Source organism: Volvox carteri (genome assembly GCF_000143455.1).
Source record: "Volvox carteri f. nagariensis unplaced genomic scaffold VOLCAscaffold_21, whole genome shotgun sequence".
Lineage (NCBI taxonomy): Eukaryota > Viridiplantae > Chlorophyta > Chlorophyceae > Chlamydomonadales > Volvocaceae > Volvox > Volvox carteri.
In genome coordinates, this window is record NW_003307564.1 from 287040 (window position 1) to 301083 (window position 14044).

Genomic DNA, 14044 nt, shown 5'->3' on the forward strand with positions numbered 1-14044 from the left:
CACAACGGACTGGCCTGTCCGTTGCTTCAGGTTGCTAAATTTCTGCTTTATGAACAAAATGTTCGCTCCGATCTCAGACACGCATTCGGCGCGGATCGCATCCCACGCTGCGGCAGAGTCGGCTGCTTGATCGATCAGCCTGTGAAAACGGGGCACCGTATATTTCACCAGCTGCGATTTTGCCTTCATGGACTTGTCGGCGACGGCGCTCGGCAGGTCTGCTGCCTCGTCCCACAAGTCCTTGCCGGCCAAACAGTACTTCATGGCCGTCCGCCAGCGAAAATAGTTGGCGTAGCTATCTAATCGCTCTACATCATTATCCTTCCCCATACTTGTCCTATCTCTAAGCCAGAGAGTTGCTAAGCCAGCAAGTTCGGACACAGTACTTAAGCAAAACGCTCGCTCGCTTGCCGCGGCGGCGCGGGGCTCATAACCTGTTAAGATATAGGCGAGTGGAACTGTGTAGGTAAAGCCAACCTTAACCGTTACAGGTATCACAGAACAAGCTTTCAGTCAGAACATCATCTCCTTTATACCAAACATTCCATCTTATCTGTCGTACAGCCGTTAGTGTTCTGGCCGGAAGTCAACAGAGCCTTGCTTGTGCGTGTGTTACATGGTTGGAGGTTGCGTGACCCCATACCTGTAAAACTACCCATACAAGCCGAAGGCCCAAGGGCAATACCTAAAGCCTAAACGCTCGCAGAAGCACCAGCAGGGTTGCAGCAGTGCGTGTGGGATATGGTTAGCCTCATGGTGCTGTCCGCTAGGGAACATGCACGGGCGGGGCTGCGGGGCTGCGGGCAGCACCCACCCCCCCCGCAATCCACCCGTGGCGCCCGCGCGGCCCTGGCAGCCCTGTTGGAGCTCCTGAGGGGCCGTGCGGTGGTCGACTCCTGCCAGCAGGTCCAGGGCTTTGCAGAGCTTGGCGTGCCCTGGGGCAACGTTTTTGAGGGGGGGCAGTGTGGGCCCCGACCACCCCATTTTACGCCTGTGTTGCGTACAGCCAGTAGGGCTGGGAGAGGAAGGGGAGGAGGAATAGAAGGGGGTGCCGGGAGGACCTAGCGAGGGGGAGCGCTAACCTGCTGGGCGGGTAGGGGATAGGCCTGAGGGTTTTTCTTTGTTGAGTCTGGGCTTCCGGAGGGCTTTTTTTCGAGGGGGAGGGCTTGCCTCGCCACAAGGTGCGCCAAGGCAGGGACAGTGGGAGTATTTTGAGAGGTCGTTGCTGTAGGGCTTGGGAAGAGTCGCAGGTGAAGGGGGTGGCAGTAGAGCAGACTGGGTTTGCTGTTGGGCACTGGCGGCTAACAGAACGCGTAAGGGACGGCGTTATATACCTAGGGAGGAGCGAGTATGCCCTTGCTGCGGCACTGGTAGCCACATCGAGGATGAGAAACACATTTTGCTGGACTGCCCGGTTTACGACGGAATCAGATCTGATATGGGCTTTCCACGCTTCGAACATATGAAGGACGCTATGAAGTGGGAACCTGAACGCCTGGCAAGGATGCTGGAACGTATATGGTCTCACCGCAACTCTATCGTTCCCTTTGGTCGTTAGTATACTTCATCACTTGTTTCGCTGGAAGTGCGAGGTAGGATGGTGCTTATAGGCGATTTGGCAGCCCTTGAGCCCTCGGCTCGTACTAGGGTGGTTTGCAGGTACGGGGAACGCACCCACGACCATATGACAACAACAACAACAACAACAACAACAAAGACTGGGTGACGCTGTGTGTGAGTTGTGCCGGTCGGGTGCTGCCTCAAGGCATCCCTAGCCCCGTCGGTGAACTGATAGCTGCTAGCCTAGTCCGTGCCCGGCCCCCATCGCGTGTGCTTAAGAGGTGGTTAGCGTGCGTTTCTTGAACCCTGCCCGCTGCCCCCCAACAGAGAATCAGGTGATAGACCGAGCTTCCTAATAGGGCCTCGTGCATTAGTAGGGGGGGTAGAGTCTGTACAGGGTCTTGGAGTTTCCTCTGTCTTAGTGAACCCTCACCCCAAGAGCCAGATCAGGCCGGGGATGGAGAGGGGAGTCTTGTCAGGCTCAGTGCACAAACTCCCGTTACAGAGCCTTGACTCGTTAGAGTTTGTGAGCGTGCGACGCCTCCCACCCCCCGGGGGATGAAAGCGGAGCTAGCGGACCTGCGGCTCTGGGCTGCTTAGGGGGGGCAAGAGGCCCCTCGCGCCCTTCTCCCGTCCGCGGGAGAGAGCTTAGGCGGTCTTTCCGTTGGGGCTGGGCAGCAGCCCCTGGCCAGTGTCAGGCCCGGTCAGATACTCGTAAATTTCCCCCCTCTATCCGACCCACACACGCACACACCCACCCTCACACGCACACACGCAATCCCCCCCCACACACACGCACGCAATTCCCGTATCACGGCGCAGATAAAACAAAAAGCACACGCATGTACGGCACCACCACTGCACGCGCGCACAACCCCAAGGGCGATAAGCTGTCCTGAATTGACATAGTCAAAGTAACATTTATACTATATGACGAAGGGCGACTATAATATGATTCATAGGTTCTGTTGGCTTTGTCGCCTGTGTGCGCATGGATGTTATTTTGAGGACTGCACTGTGCACATTTTCCGACATTGGTCCATGACGAGAGAGTGAGAGAAACGCCCGGGGGTTTCGGTGTTGCGGGTTCTACTTATCGGGCGTTGCAATGTAAAGGCTTGCTGCACCAGCTGCCCTATCGTTGCGTGCATGCAAGTGTTAGAGTACATGGCCTACTGCAGGCTCGAGATGGTTTGATAAGGTTTTAGGTACGGAAAATGAAACGCGAGAGGTTTTGTTACGCGAGGTGGGGTTGGCTGGTTGCGTGCTGGCAAGTTTGCTAATCATCTGGCGTTTCCTTGGGCATCGTTCAGACACTCAGTGCCAAAACAGGCTCGGGTCAGCAGGCGGCACCCTGTGCGATCGGTGCCACAATTCTCACGGGACCCCGGATGCGTCAAGGAGTCGTTTTGATTACTTACTGACTCTCCCAACGCGTGCAGCAATAGCCTTTAATCAGCCACTGATTGCAGAAAGAAACACCGACGGCACAAAAGCTTATCAGGAAAAACATGTGGTAAAGGATGCCACAGAGAATACTGTCCTTTTTACTTGGTAAGGACCGAAAAGCAAGCATTTGGGCGAAAGTGAACTGACGGGGCGCTTACAGCAACGGGCAAATCATGAACGAAAGTACGCGTCGATATCTAGTATGTACCTACAGTGTGCTAGATGTTGGTGTACAGTAGAAATGGCACTGCTGCTGCCTTTCGCTCCAAGTGCGATGCCAGGCAGTCGTGTGTACGGCCGTGTGGCTATATATCATCTGCTGCTCACACGAGGGAATTTCAGTTCGGAAAATCCTAATCGAGGGGTAATCATATTAAAGGGATAGTCATTGTCGTGCAAATCTCACAGAAGAATCGGAGAGCTACCTTGGCGTTTGGAAGGCGACGGTCCAACCCATTGCGAAGACTTCACTCCATAGGGCTGACTTACCATTGTAAATTATAATCTACAATGGAGGGCGGGCCAATGATGATGCGGAATTTTCAGGTAAGCAAGCCTGAACTTGGAAAGACTCGAGCACATTTCTGGCCCGATAATAAGCCTTTGCAAACGTTGGCCTTCTTACAGAATATACATGCTCTGGGTAGTGGCAGCTTCGGCACAGTACGCCTTGTTAAGGATGTCAACACCGATAAGCATCTTGCAATGAAGATCCTAAACAGACGTGATGCCAGCAAGTATGTGGAAGATGAGATTGTTAACCATAGTCTCCTTCGGCACCCGCACATCGTGCACTTCCGCGAGGTGTTCATCCACGACGATTTCTTGTGCATCGTCATGGAATACGCGAACGGAGGTAGCTTGTTTAACTTGGTCCGCACACAGCGACGACTGAAGGAGAGCATGGCCAGGTGGTTTTTCCAACAGCTTATCCTTGCTGTCGACTATTGCCACAAGCGTGGTGTCGCGAACCGTGACATCAAGCTGGAGAACCTGCTGCTACACACGGAGGAGGGTTTGCCGCACCCGTTGCTGAAGATGTGTGACTTCGGGTACAGTAAGGCCGATTTCAGGTCGGCTGCTAAGAGCCAGGTCGGCACGGTGAGCTACATGGCCCCCGAGGTCATGAAGAGCTGCGGAAGGTTATACGATGCCAAGGTGGCCGATGTGTGGAGCTGCGGCGTCGTGCTCTACGTCATGCTCTACGGGTAATTGCCACGGCATCTTAGCGAAATGCTTTCATCGCCTTGATAGTTTCGTTACAGTGGACTAATTAAATCCCAGAGGGCACATGGGATCTAAACTGTACGCAACCGAATCTCATGTATCCTCACTCAGTCTCCCCCACTGAAACCTGAATGCCAAAAGCGGAGCCCGCTCTCACCTCGCCACCCAACCCTAATTTCCGCCCCCCTCACCATATGTACGGCAGTGTATGCTCGTACATTTCCCCTCGTCCGATGGTGCAGCAAGCGGTGCACAACACCCGACCGACCCGTAGTATCCTTCCACACCCTATCGTACATACACATACACACGCACACGCCTCTCCCCCGCACCTTCCCGCCCGCAGCGTCTACCCCTTCGACAACCAGGGTGAAGAGCAGGGGCTCAGCGAGGCGGAGAAAGTCCGCAGGATGCTGAAGCGCATGGAGACGGAGTCGTACGTCCTCAGCCCCGGAGTGCAGGTGAGGGAGCTCAGCGGGTTAGGGGGTGGCCGCCCATGCGTGGGGGGAGGAGAGTAAGCGTTCCGGGGGAAGGAAAGACCCAATCGCGTTATAAAGTTAGACGAAGAGAGGACTCGATCCGGGGATCTGTCTTGGTAAAGTGAAGGGTCAGGGGAGGAAAAAGTGTGTTGGTGAAGAAGCGTTGACGAGGAAAAGGGGTTGCCCTTGGTAGTGTGCAGGCCGTTGTTGGACCAGAGAGAAGTAGAAATTAAGTAGAAGCGGCGTAGGAAGGAAGTAGTAGTAGAGGAGGAGGAGGAACCGAAGTAGATGGAAGAGAAGTAGAAGCGACCCGAAAACCTGATGGATGCGAAGAGAGCGCCCTCCTGAAAATCGCGAGTGCGCGGCCCAAGCAGCGGCGCCGGCGGTATCGGATAAGTGGGGTTCGGCATCTGCCGATCCGGCACCGTTCGTTCCGTGACACCCCGCACCCCCCGCCGGGTAATCGTGACACCCCGCAAACCCCGCCGGGTAATCGTGACACCCCGTCAGGGTTTCGCCCTCCCCACCCACGGGGGGGATGTGGTTTCGAGGAACGCAAAAATGCGATGATGAACTGGGGGGTGAGGGAAAAGGAAAGGGCTCTTAACCTCTGGTTACATCAGGAGCCATGCTGCCATGCCTCGCATTGAACTCGTGGGAGAAAGAATTTCGCGGAGGACGGCGGGGTGGCGAGGTGGCGCGGGTTATGGAGGGGGTGGGGGTGGGGGGCCACAGCCACCACACCAACCAATTCGCACGAGTTGATTGTTTTCTTCCCCCTCCTCCTCCTCCCCGCCATCCCCCGCCTCATTTCCCTCCCCCTCCCCCGGCTCCGCATCTCGGGTATATTTGCTTAATTCGCCAGTGGCTCGTCCCGTCTTATCACCGCGTCCTCCCCCTCCTCCCCCTCCTCCTCCTCCTTCCCCCTTCCACTCCCACTCCCACACCTCCACAGGTGACGGAGGAGTGTATCGATATGCTACGGGGGCTGCTCAAACCGGCTCCGGAGCAGCGGTTCACGATTGAGAAGATCATGGAGCAACCCTGGTTCAATAAGAAGTTGCCGCCGCAGGTAGCTAGGCGTGGTGGTTTGTATGTATGTATGTATGTATGTATGTATGTATGTATGTATGTATGTATGTATGTATGTATGTATGTATGTATGTATGTATGCATGTATGCATGTATGTATGTATGTATGGGACAGGGGAGGTCATATTATCACCCGTGGCCGCTACCTTGCGAAACCCTGCCTTCCCCGGTATTTCGGGGCACCCTCATCCAGTCACCCTAGTCAACTTCTCAGTGGATCGCTCAGGTTCCGCACCCACCACCGGCATCCAACGGAATCTGCCGGATCAACGGCCTGGTCAACTCCATGTATGTATCTATGTATGTATACCATCTACCATTCCTTCGCCCCTTCCCTCGCCCCTTCCCTCGCCCCTTCCCTCGCCCCTTCCCTCGCCCCTTCCCTCGCCCCTTCCCTCGCCCCTTCCCTCGCCCCTTCCCTCGCCTGTCCCCAGGCTCGGGAAATGAACGTGTACTACCTGAACCTGCCCGTGCCCCCGGAGTACCAACAGCCGGATCAGATTAAGAAGTTGCTCGAGGAGGCGCGTGCGGTGGGCGGACGGTGAGGAGTGAGAGAGTGTGAGAGAGTGCGAGCGAGGAGGAGGAGGAGGAGAGGAGGCGCGTGCGGTGGCGGTGGCCGGCGGTGAAGGAGGGGGAGAGGCGGGCCCTTGTGCCGGAGAGCGAACAGACCCGTGTGGTGGTGGTGGTGGTGGTGGGCCGAGTGCTGAAAAGCGGTGCGAGCTGACGAGGGGGTGGTGGAGGAGGAGGAGGAGGAGAGGAGAGGAGGAGGAGAAGGGGCACAGGACTGAAAATGGCGTGTTTTATTTAGGACATGTTCAAACATCGCAACAGCTTCCTGGTGCCGCAGTTATCTATGAATCCTTCTAGCCAGCTCGGCAATGTATTTAGGATAGCCGCTTTCGGGGTTTAGTTCGCCCTGATACAAAGGTATGTGGTGTTTTTATTTCTCGGGTACCGGATGAGCCTAATTGGGGATAGGGGGTTACGCGGGGTAGCGCGAGCACATATGTCGTATGTATTTGTGTATTTGTGTATTTGTGTGTGGCGTAGAAGGGGAAGGAATGAGGAGGGGAGGGCAGGGGGAAGGGGAGGGGGAGGGGTTTTCCGACGTGGGACCGATCGTGGGGGGTTTTCCCATCCGGAGCGGGAGATGACGTCAGGTGTTCGTTAGCGAGCGCATCTTAAGCGGTCTGTGATGTGTACGTAATCATATTGTTCGTACGTATGTTTATGCGTCTTTATGTTGTGCGCGAATGGCGAGTTCCCCTGTGAGACAGTACAAGCGTACATACAGACATACACACAGAGATACGGACATATTTGTATGCACTTGGGTGTATATATGTATGTATGTTAGCGTAAACCATCTTCATTGTCGTAGGGCCTAGTACGGCAGAATGGCGTTTTTACGGTTCCTTGCATCTAAGGGTTTCTATGGGGTTTTAGGGTTTTAGAGGGTTTTGTTAAGGTTTTAGAGTTCTGATCTTCTCTTCTGAGCTGTGCTGATTGACAACTTCGTCACGGAGCCCCTTAAGACTCGTGAGCCACATCCTCAGTTTGAGAGAGAGTGTGTGTGTGTGCGCGCGTGTGTGTGTGTGTGTGTGTGTTTGAGACGCGCATGATATCATGTGAGAGGGGAGTTCGAAAGGCGGGATGGGGGGTGAGCCTGTGAGCTGCGTGCCGACCGTGCGGCACGGTCCTAACCATTCTGTGATGTCGTGAGGTGAGGTGAGGTGAGGTGAGGGGGAGCAATCACACATACACACACTTACACGCGGTGTGGATGGAGGGAAAGCGGCAGATGATAATGGCGATGAAGAGGGGGGGGAGGAAGGGGGTCCGGGGGGGGGGACGAGGGGGAGGGGGAGGGGGAGAGGAAGACGACGACGTCCATGACGACGTCCACGACTTCTTGATATTCTTTCAGTTTTCAGAAATGTATTACCACATCATCATCGCGATGTGGCCTGTGTTGTCTCGTTCACATGCTTTAATTCACAAGTGTCATTCTCTTTACCGTTATTATCGGGGCTGTTAGTTAGTTAGTTATATAATTAGTGACGACACCATTGACCTTTCCTTTTCCTTGCCAGGCACAGGGGATGTGTGTTTTAAATTATTTAAGCTGCGATGAATGTATGTATGTATGTATTTTGTCAGTCCCTCTATGCCGTCGGGCATGGGCCTGCATTGAAGGGGGGTCTCTGTCCGCTCCTCGGGAATTAGGGGGGTGGGTCCGTCAGTGTGTATGTAGGGGTGTCTGTCTGTAGGTGTGTGTGTCTGTCTGTCTGTCTGTCTGTCTGTCTGTCTGTCTGTCTTTGGCAAGAGCGGAGCTACGGAGCCTCGGGATGTGTAAGAATCGCCGTTGGGGGAGGGGATGTGTACCCCTGTATGTCTGCGTGTCTGTGTCTATGTGTTTGTCGTACGCACATATGTTTACACGCACACATGCACATTCCGCAATGCGTGCTGCCAAAGCTGTAATATGACATACATACGTACATGTACGGCATTCCAAGTCTCAAGCCTAAGACGTATGGGCTATATTTTTCATTTGCAGTTGGAGCCGACGGTTGGTTGGTTGGCTCGTTGGTTGGTTCTTGTGTGTGAGCAAATGGGCTGAGTAGTTCAGGACGGCAGATCTCACGCCGGTGCGTTCGTATGTCTGTACGTCTTGCGAGTCTGTGCAGCTGGGCAGCCGTGTCGGCTTTAGTTAGGTGACTGAGACCACTGTACTACTTTGGCCTGTTTTACACACATCCATGTACGGTCGGCACCCTCATCCATTAACTGTCTGAAGTCTGTCTGTGTGTGTGTCTGTCTGTGTGTGTGTCTGTGTGTGTGTGTGTGTGCGTGTGTGCGTGTGTGCGTGTGTGTGTGTGTGTGTGTGTGCGTGTGTGTGTGTGCGTGTGTGTGTGTGTGTGTCTGTCTGTGTGTGTGTGTGTGTGTCTGTGTGTGTGTGTGTGTGTCTGTGTGTGTGTGCGTGTGTGCGTGTGTGCGTGTGCGTGTGTGTGTGTGTGTGTGTGCGTGTGTGTGTGTGTGTGTGCGTGTGTGTGTGTGTGCGTGTGTGTGTGTGTGTGCGTGTGTGTGTGCGTGTGTGTGTGTGTGTGTGCGTGTGTGTGTGACTGGCTTACTGGCACAAAGCTGGTAGCCCCAGCTCATCGGTCCTCATTCCGAGGACATATAAGCTCCAAGGACATCTGGGTTTGCTGTTAGCAGGAAGTCGCGGAGGGAGGGAGGGTGAAATCTTTTAAACGGTATGGTGCCATCTGCATGTGGGTTGCGTTTGGGGAGACATTGAGGGGCGCATTATACTTGGGGGGTTTCGCCGGGCTTTGTGTTTGCCTGTGCTGCCAAGAGTTGCCCCGATGGCAGGAGTTGAGGTTCCTAGGCCCAGTTGTATACCTGCAAGAGGTACGTATGTATGTATGTATGTCCCTCCATGAATGTGCGTGGAATATGTGACCTCCTTCCCTCCCCTCGCAAAATTCGACTTTTCTGGGCTTAACGCATGCGTGCGTGTGTATGTATGTGTGTAAGTATGTGTGTGTGCCCACGCATCTATATCGCGACGGATCCTCCTGGTGTTCGTACGTCCTGGTCCTGTACGGCACAGTTTTCATTCGGTACAGTTTTGAAGGCTTTGGCCTGGAGTTTGCATGTACGGCGGGACTTTTTCTTTTTCTTGTGTCGTACTGGGAGTGAAGGTTTTCTTCCTTGGAAATGAATAGCGAGTTGGGTTTTGACTGGAGCTGATGACTTTTTAAGTATGTGTTAGTGCGGAGCGAGGTGCCACGTGTCGTACATGTGGTACATTGCGAGAGCGATGCTGCTGCAGCGTAGTCCTCGGCGCTGGCTTCGTTAAATGGTTCTTCTTTCTTTTCAACATCGAAGTGGTCGACTTCGGTAGTCCGGATATCCTGGAGGAGTTGAAGAATTGGGCATGGATTTATAATATGTGCATTAGTCTCTCTTTCCGTATAAAAAATATAACAACTCTTAAGTTTTGGAAAGAATCATGGCCCTTACCTGCGTCCGCCGTGTGATGCATTGTTCGCTGATTTGCAGCAGTAACCGGGCGAGACGTCTTGGAAGCCTGATGTACGGTCACAGCGACCTTTACAGGGAAGATCATCAGGGTCGGAATCAGTCTCAGACCTGATACTCAGGTATTGTAAAATTTTTCCGTGCCGTTTTATTTGCCAACTAGTACATTGTGTTTAGGCTTATTCACGCTTAGGCTTGAACTTGCATTGCAGTCAACATGGGGTCGAGAAAAGCGATCCTCGGTATTATCCTGGTGAGCTTGACCAGAGCAATCGCTGTCATTTAGGCTGTGCGTCACATATCCTTACAACTTTTGAACAAGACCTGAGAGATTACTTAGCGCTAGAAGGTCTAGACAAGTCACTGCTTACCGCGCTTCTTAAGGAGACAGTACTTAGAAACAGAAAGGGATCAGACTATATATTTCGCCACCCTGTTAGTGCTGCCAATGGCTTTCCGAAGGCGGAGCCGCGAGTCAGTGTTCAGCACCTTCTTGTGCAAGCAGAGGTCGGCAAACGCCGCTGGTACCACGGGTCCTTCCGTTGTACCCGTTGCAGCATCCTTCATCACAGGTACGGCAGCCGTACGGCAGGGTGCAGAAATTCCCCCCAAAAGGCAGGTTTGCGCAGTTGTGAAGGCTTTTTGAAGGCTTTTACCAAAACAAATTCCATACAGTTATTCGACCCTGGCACCAGTACCCGTGACAGTTATTCAGGGTTTGCCGACCTCTGTGTGCAAGCTGTGAGGGTCGTTGTGACCGTACATCATGTTGAAGTACTGCCTCCTTCAACACATCAGGCTTCCAAGGCTCCTTATCCTTTACGTCTGTTACTGATAGGGAGGCGCACTGAAGTTCGCTTTTCCTCTCATCTCCCCCGATCTCGTCGCTTTTTGAATGATAGAATTATTACATGAATGAATGAATGAGCTCTGTTGCAGCGGATATAAAATTTGTACAGAGGTGACCTTGTGCGGACCGACTGACTGACCTACAAGACCACAAACACTCGATTGTTATGGAAGACAGCTGACGAGATTGTAACACAGATTGTAACACAGAAGAGCCGTCATCCGCTTCTCCTTCTTCTTCTTTTTCTCCTCCTTCTTTTCTCCTCCTCCTCCTTTTTCTCCTCCTTCTTTTTCCTACTGTATGGATGATTTTCCTGCTAATTCGAATAGGTTGCTGCTGCTACATGATGTGTTGTCGACATTACACATACAGGCAGATAAATGTCACGAATATGTGCGAACGAAAGAAAAGAAACGCGCGACTAGGGTAGTCAGGTCCTTTGAAGCCTAAAACCGCTCGGGCCCGGTACGGCCAGTCGCCCCACAAGAGGCCTGGTACGGGAGAATACAGGATATGCAGTCGCTAAGTATCCAAGCACTGTAATAACCAAGAGATACACAGAGAAGATTTATATTGAGTGACCACGTAGGCTGATAACGACTTAGGGATCAATGTTCGACGTAATCACTCGCTCAATAACCGCGACTGGCTACAGAACCAAGGTTCGCTCAGCACGATATGCGAATATTTCACTTTTGATCCTTTGATTATAACCTTAGATGATGCATCAGGCTGAAGAGGAGAGAAGAAAAGAAGAGCGAAGAGAAGAGCTCCGTGTAGCGTGGACCGAAGCGAGCTAAGATCCATTAGCCGCTGCTGCGAGGCAAACTCCAGAGACCAAGACGAGCAGCACCTGATATAAGTAACAGATAAGTACCTCTTTGATTCCTTTTCTCCGAATGGCTTTTAGGCGTTTAGATATTGCCCTTGGGCCTTCGGCTCGTATGGGTAGTAGTTTTACAGGTATGGGGTCACGCACCCCCCAACCATGTAACACACACATACACATACACAACGCATTAAGAGCAGTTAATAGTGTCAGAAAGGCCATAACGGAAATTTCAACTAACTCCCTGACAGCTGAGCAACCGACTCAATTAAGCAACCGGTACTGGACATGGCCCCCTATCGCCCCCCGGTATTCGCTGGGGCCGCTATGTGCCATGCGCGGGGCCCCAGGTGTGTGTGTGTGTGTGTGTGTCTGTGTGTATGTGTGTGTGTGTTGTGGGGGAGGAATGGGGGAGCGCGCGGGGAAGGGGGGAGCGTGTAGGGGAGGAGGGGGGAGACGAACCACGTGGACGACTGAAGCTAATGCCAAGCTGCTAGACTGATGCGCCAGAAGTCAATGAGGCACAACTAACCAGTCGGCGGTTGCGAAGAAGATGTCCTCGCGATGATTTTAGTAGTCATGATGATAACGGAAAACTACCTACCTAGCTGCCAAAAGACTAATTTAAGTGCGAAAAGAGAGCAGAAAAAAGTCATCCGTAATATTGTAGAGGTAGGTGTAAAGGCGGCGAAAGAGCAGAAGACTGGCGTAAGTAGAGGAACAGGTGACGTAAGCTTGGATGCTTGAGGGGAGCGCGGGAGGGAATATGACGACGTCCGCAGTCGAAGCACCTTAATGACGAAAATAAGCCAAGCCGCCCATGGCCGCCGCCTCCTTCCCTCCACGGATTTACGGACCGGCCCCCGGGCCCCCCCCTCAAAACACACACACACACACACACACACACACACACACACACACACACACACACATACACACACACACACACACCAGCAGTTGTGTGCGAACTTTACAGGAGTCACTCCCGTCACTCTAGTATGTCGGGCAGTGTGCCGTGCAGCTCTCCATGCCCTCACCAACTGCGATCCATTCCGATAATGTCCTCCAACTTCATCAAGCGGACACCCGCGGCTGATGAGGAGTGTCCAAGGAGTCCGAGGAGATCTGACCCTGCGGGCAGCCAGGGGACCTGAACACGATAGGCGTCGCCGCCGTCACCGCCGCCACTGCTGTTGTCGACCGCCGTCGACCGCCGCTGCCGGCGCCACTTTCCACTTTCATGGCCGTCGTCTCCGCCTCCGCCGTCCCCGGCCGAAATCATTTCCCTAACGTACAAGTTCATAAACCGCCTCCGCCGCCTCCGCCGCTCCGTTTCCGCCGCAATGACGAGCGCCTTTCCGTTGTCCGGCTCCGCCCTTCATGCCCTCTGGTATCCACCACCACCACCATTGCCGCTGCCGCCGCTGCTGCCGCCGCCGCCGCCGCCGCCGCCGCCGCTGCTGCTGCCCACGTCACAGTCGCCACGTCATCATGAGGTGTCAAGCGATCCGACAGACGCGCCGTCGTCCATCTGGCCGGCAGCAGCAGCTGCAGCTGCCCCGTCCCGCCCGCTCTGGGAGCTGTACCCCCCCGGCGCCAGAGCTGCCGCCGCTTGGAGCCTGTTTGTATGTATGTATGTATATATGTATATATGCGTGTGCAAGCACAGGCGCCCACCGATACGTCGTCACAAAACTCCGTTTACTTATACATTCAAACATACACGGAACGCAGCCACTGAACCTACACACATGTATATATACATATCTATATATAGTATATTAATATAATATATATAATACAATATAATATAATATATACATACGTGTATATGTGTATATGTAAGCATATAGATGTATACATGCACGTATGTATGTGCTTGGAAGAGGAAACTGTTGTCAGTTGCCAGTTGGTCCGTTGGTTCAGTCTGAGCTGCGTCCGCACAAACACACTCATACACACATTGGAAAAGGTTTAAACCCTAAAACCCTAAAACCCTAGAAAAACCTGGAAGCCACATGGCCCCAGCCAGAGCCCAACGTTACCTCGTAATAGCCACGTGGCTACACGCATATCCGGGGGGGTGACTCCCCTGACCTAAGAACCATCGCACCAATCCATACACTTGTTCGTGCCTAAACTACCCCCTCTTTCCCCTTCTCCCCCCCTCTCCCCCCCTCTCCCCCCTTCTCCCCCCCTCTCCCCCCTTCTCCCCCCCTCTCCCCATTCTTCCCACTCTCCCCACTCTTCCCACCCAATGACACAGAACCTTCGGGCCCCATCACCTTCTGTCCATAATCCGTGCCTCCCGTACCAGCCGGTGATGATCCTCCGCTCCCGGCCCCGTCAGCACTTGACGAGCAGGACTCAGGTAAAAGGAGTGTACGGCAGCCAGAGATGAAACCGTTGCGGTGTACGACGGGAAGCCGCCGTTGTCGTCCCCGGTGCTGACGACAGATGCCGGCATTCCGAAAGCGCTGCCGCTTAAAGCTGGACCAGCGGGCGCCGCGG

The 14044-nt window shown here is 53.6% G+C and overlaps 3 protein-coding genes across 3 annotated transcripts in view; 1 reads left to right on the forward strand and 2 right to left on the reverse strand.

Moving 5' to 3' along the window:
- The window catches only part of VOLCADRAFT_91420 (uncharacterized protein), a gene marked incomplete at both ends in the record, with an annotated part of 7231 nt that extends 6247 nt beyond the window's left edge, over window positions 1-984 (reverse strand). Inside the window, one exon of the mRNA XM_002950988.1 lies at window positions 815-984. Coding sequence (XP_002951034.1) covers window positions 815-984 — 170 coding nt within the window. The remainder of the gene's footprint in view (window positions 1-814) is intronic.
- Window positions 985-3519: 2535 nt separating this feature from the next.
- VOLCADRAFT_91421 (uncharacterized protein) lies at window positions 3520-7922 on the forward strand (the record flags this gene model as incomplete). The annotated part of the gene is made up of 5 exons (XM_002950891.1): window positions 3520-4217; window positions 4583-4697; window positions 5671-5787; window positions 6242-6348; window positions 7907-7922. The coding sequence occupies 5 exons, from the start codon at window positions 3520-3522 to the stop codon at window positions 7920-7922; spliced, it is 1053 nt and encodes a 350-aa protein (XP_002950937.1).
- Window positions 7923-12157: 4235 nt separating this feature from the next.
- VOLCADRAFT_91422 (uncharacterized protein) overlaps window positions 12158-14044 on the reverse strand; it is a gene marked incomplete at both ends in the record, with an annotated part of 11702 nt that continues 9815 nt past the window's right edge. The window contains 2 exons of the mRNA XM_002950989.1: window positions 12158-12275; window positions 12571-12664. Coding sequence (XP_002951035.1) covers window positions 12158-12275; window positions 12571-12664 — 212 coding nt within the window. The remainder of the gene's footprint in view (window positions 12276-12570; window positions 12665-14044) is intronic.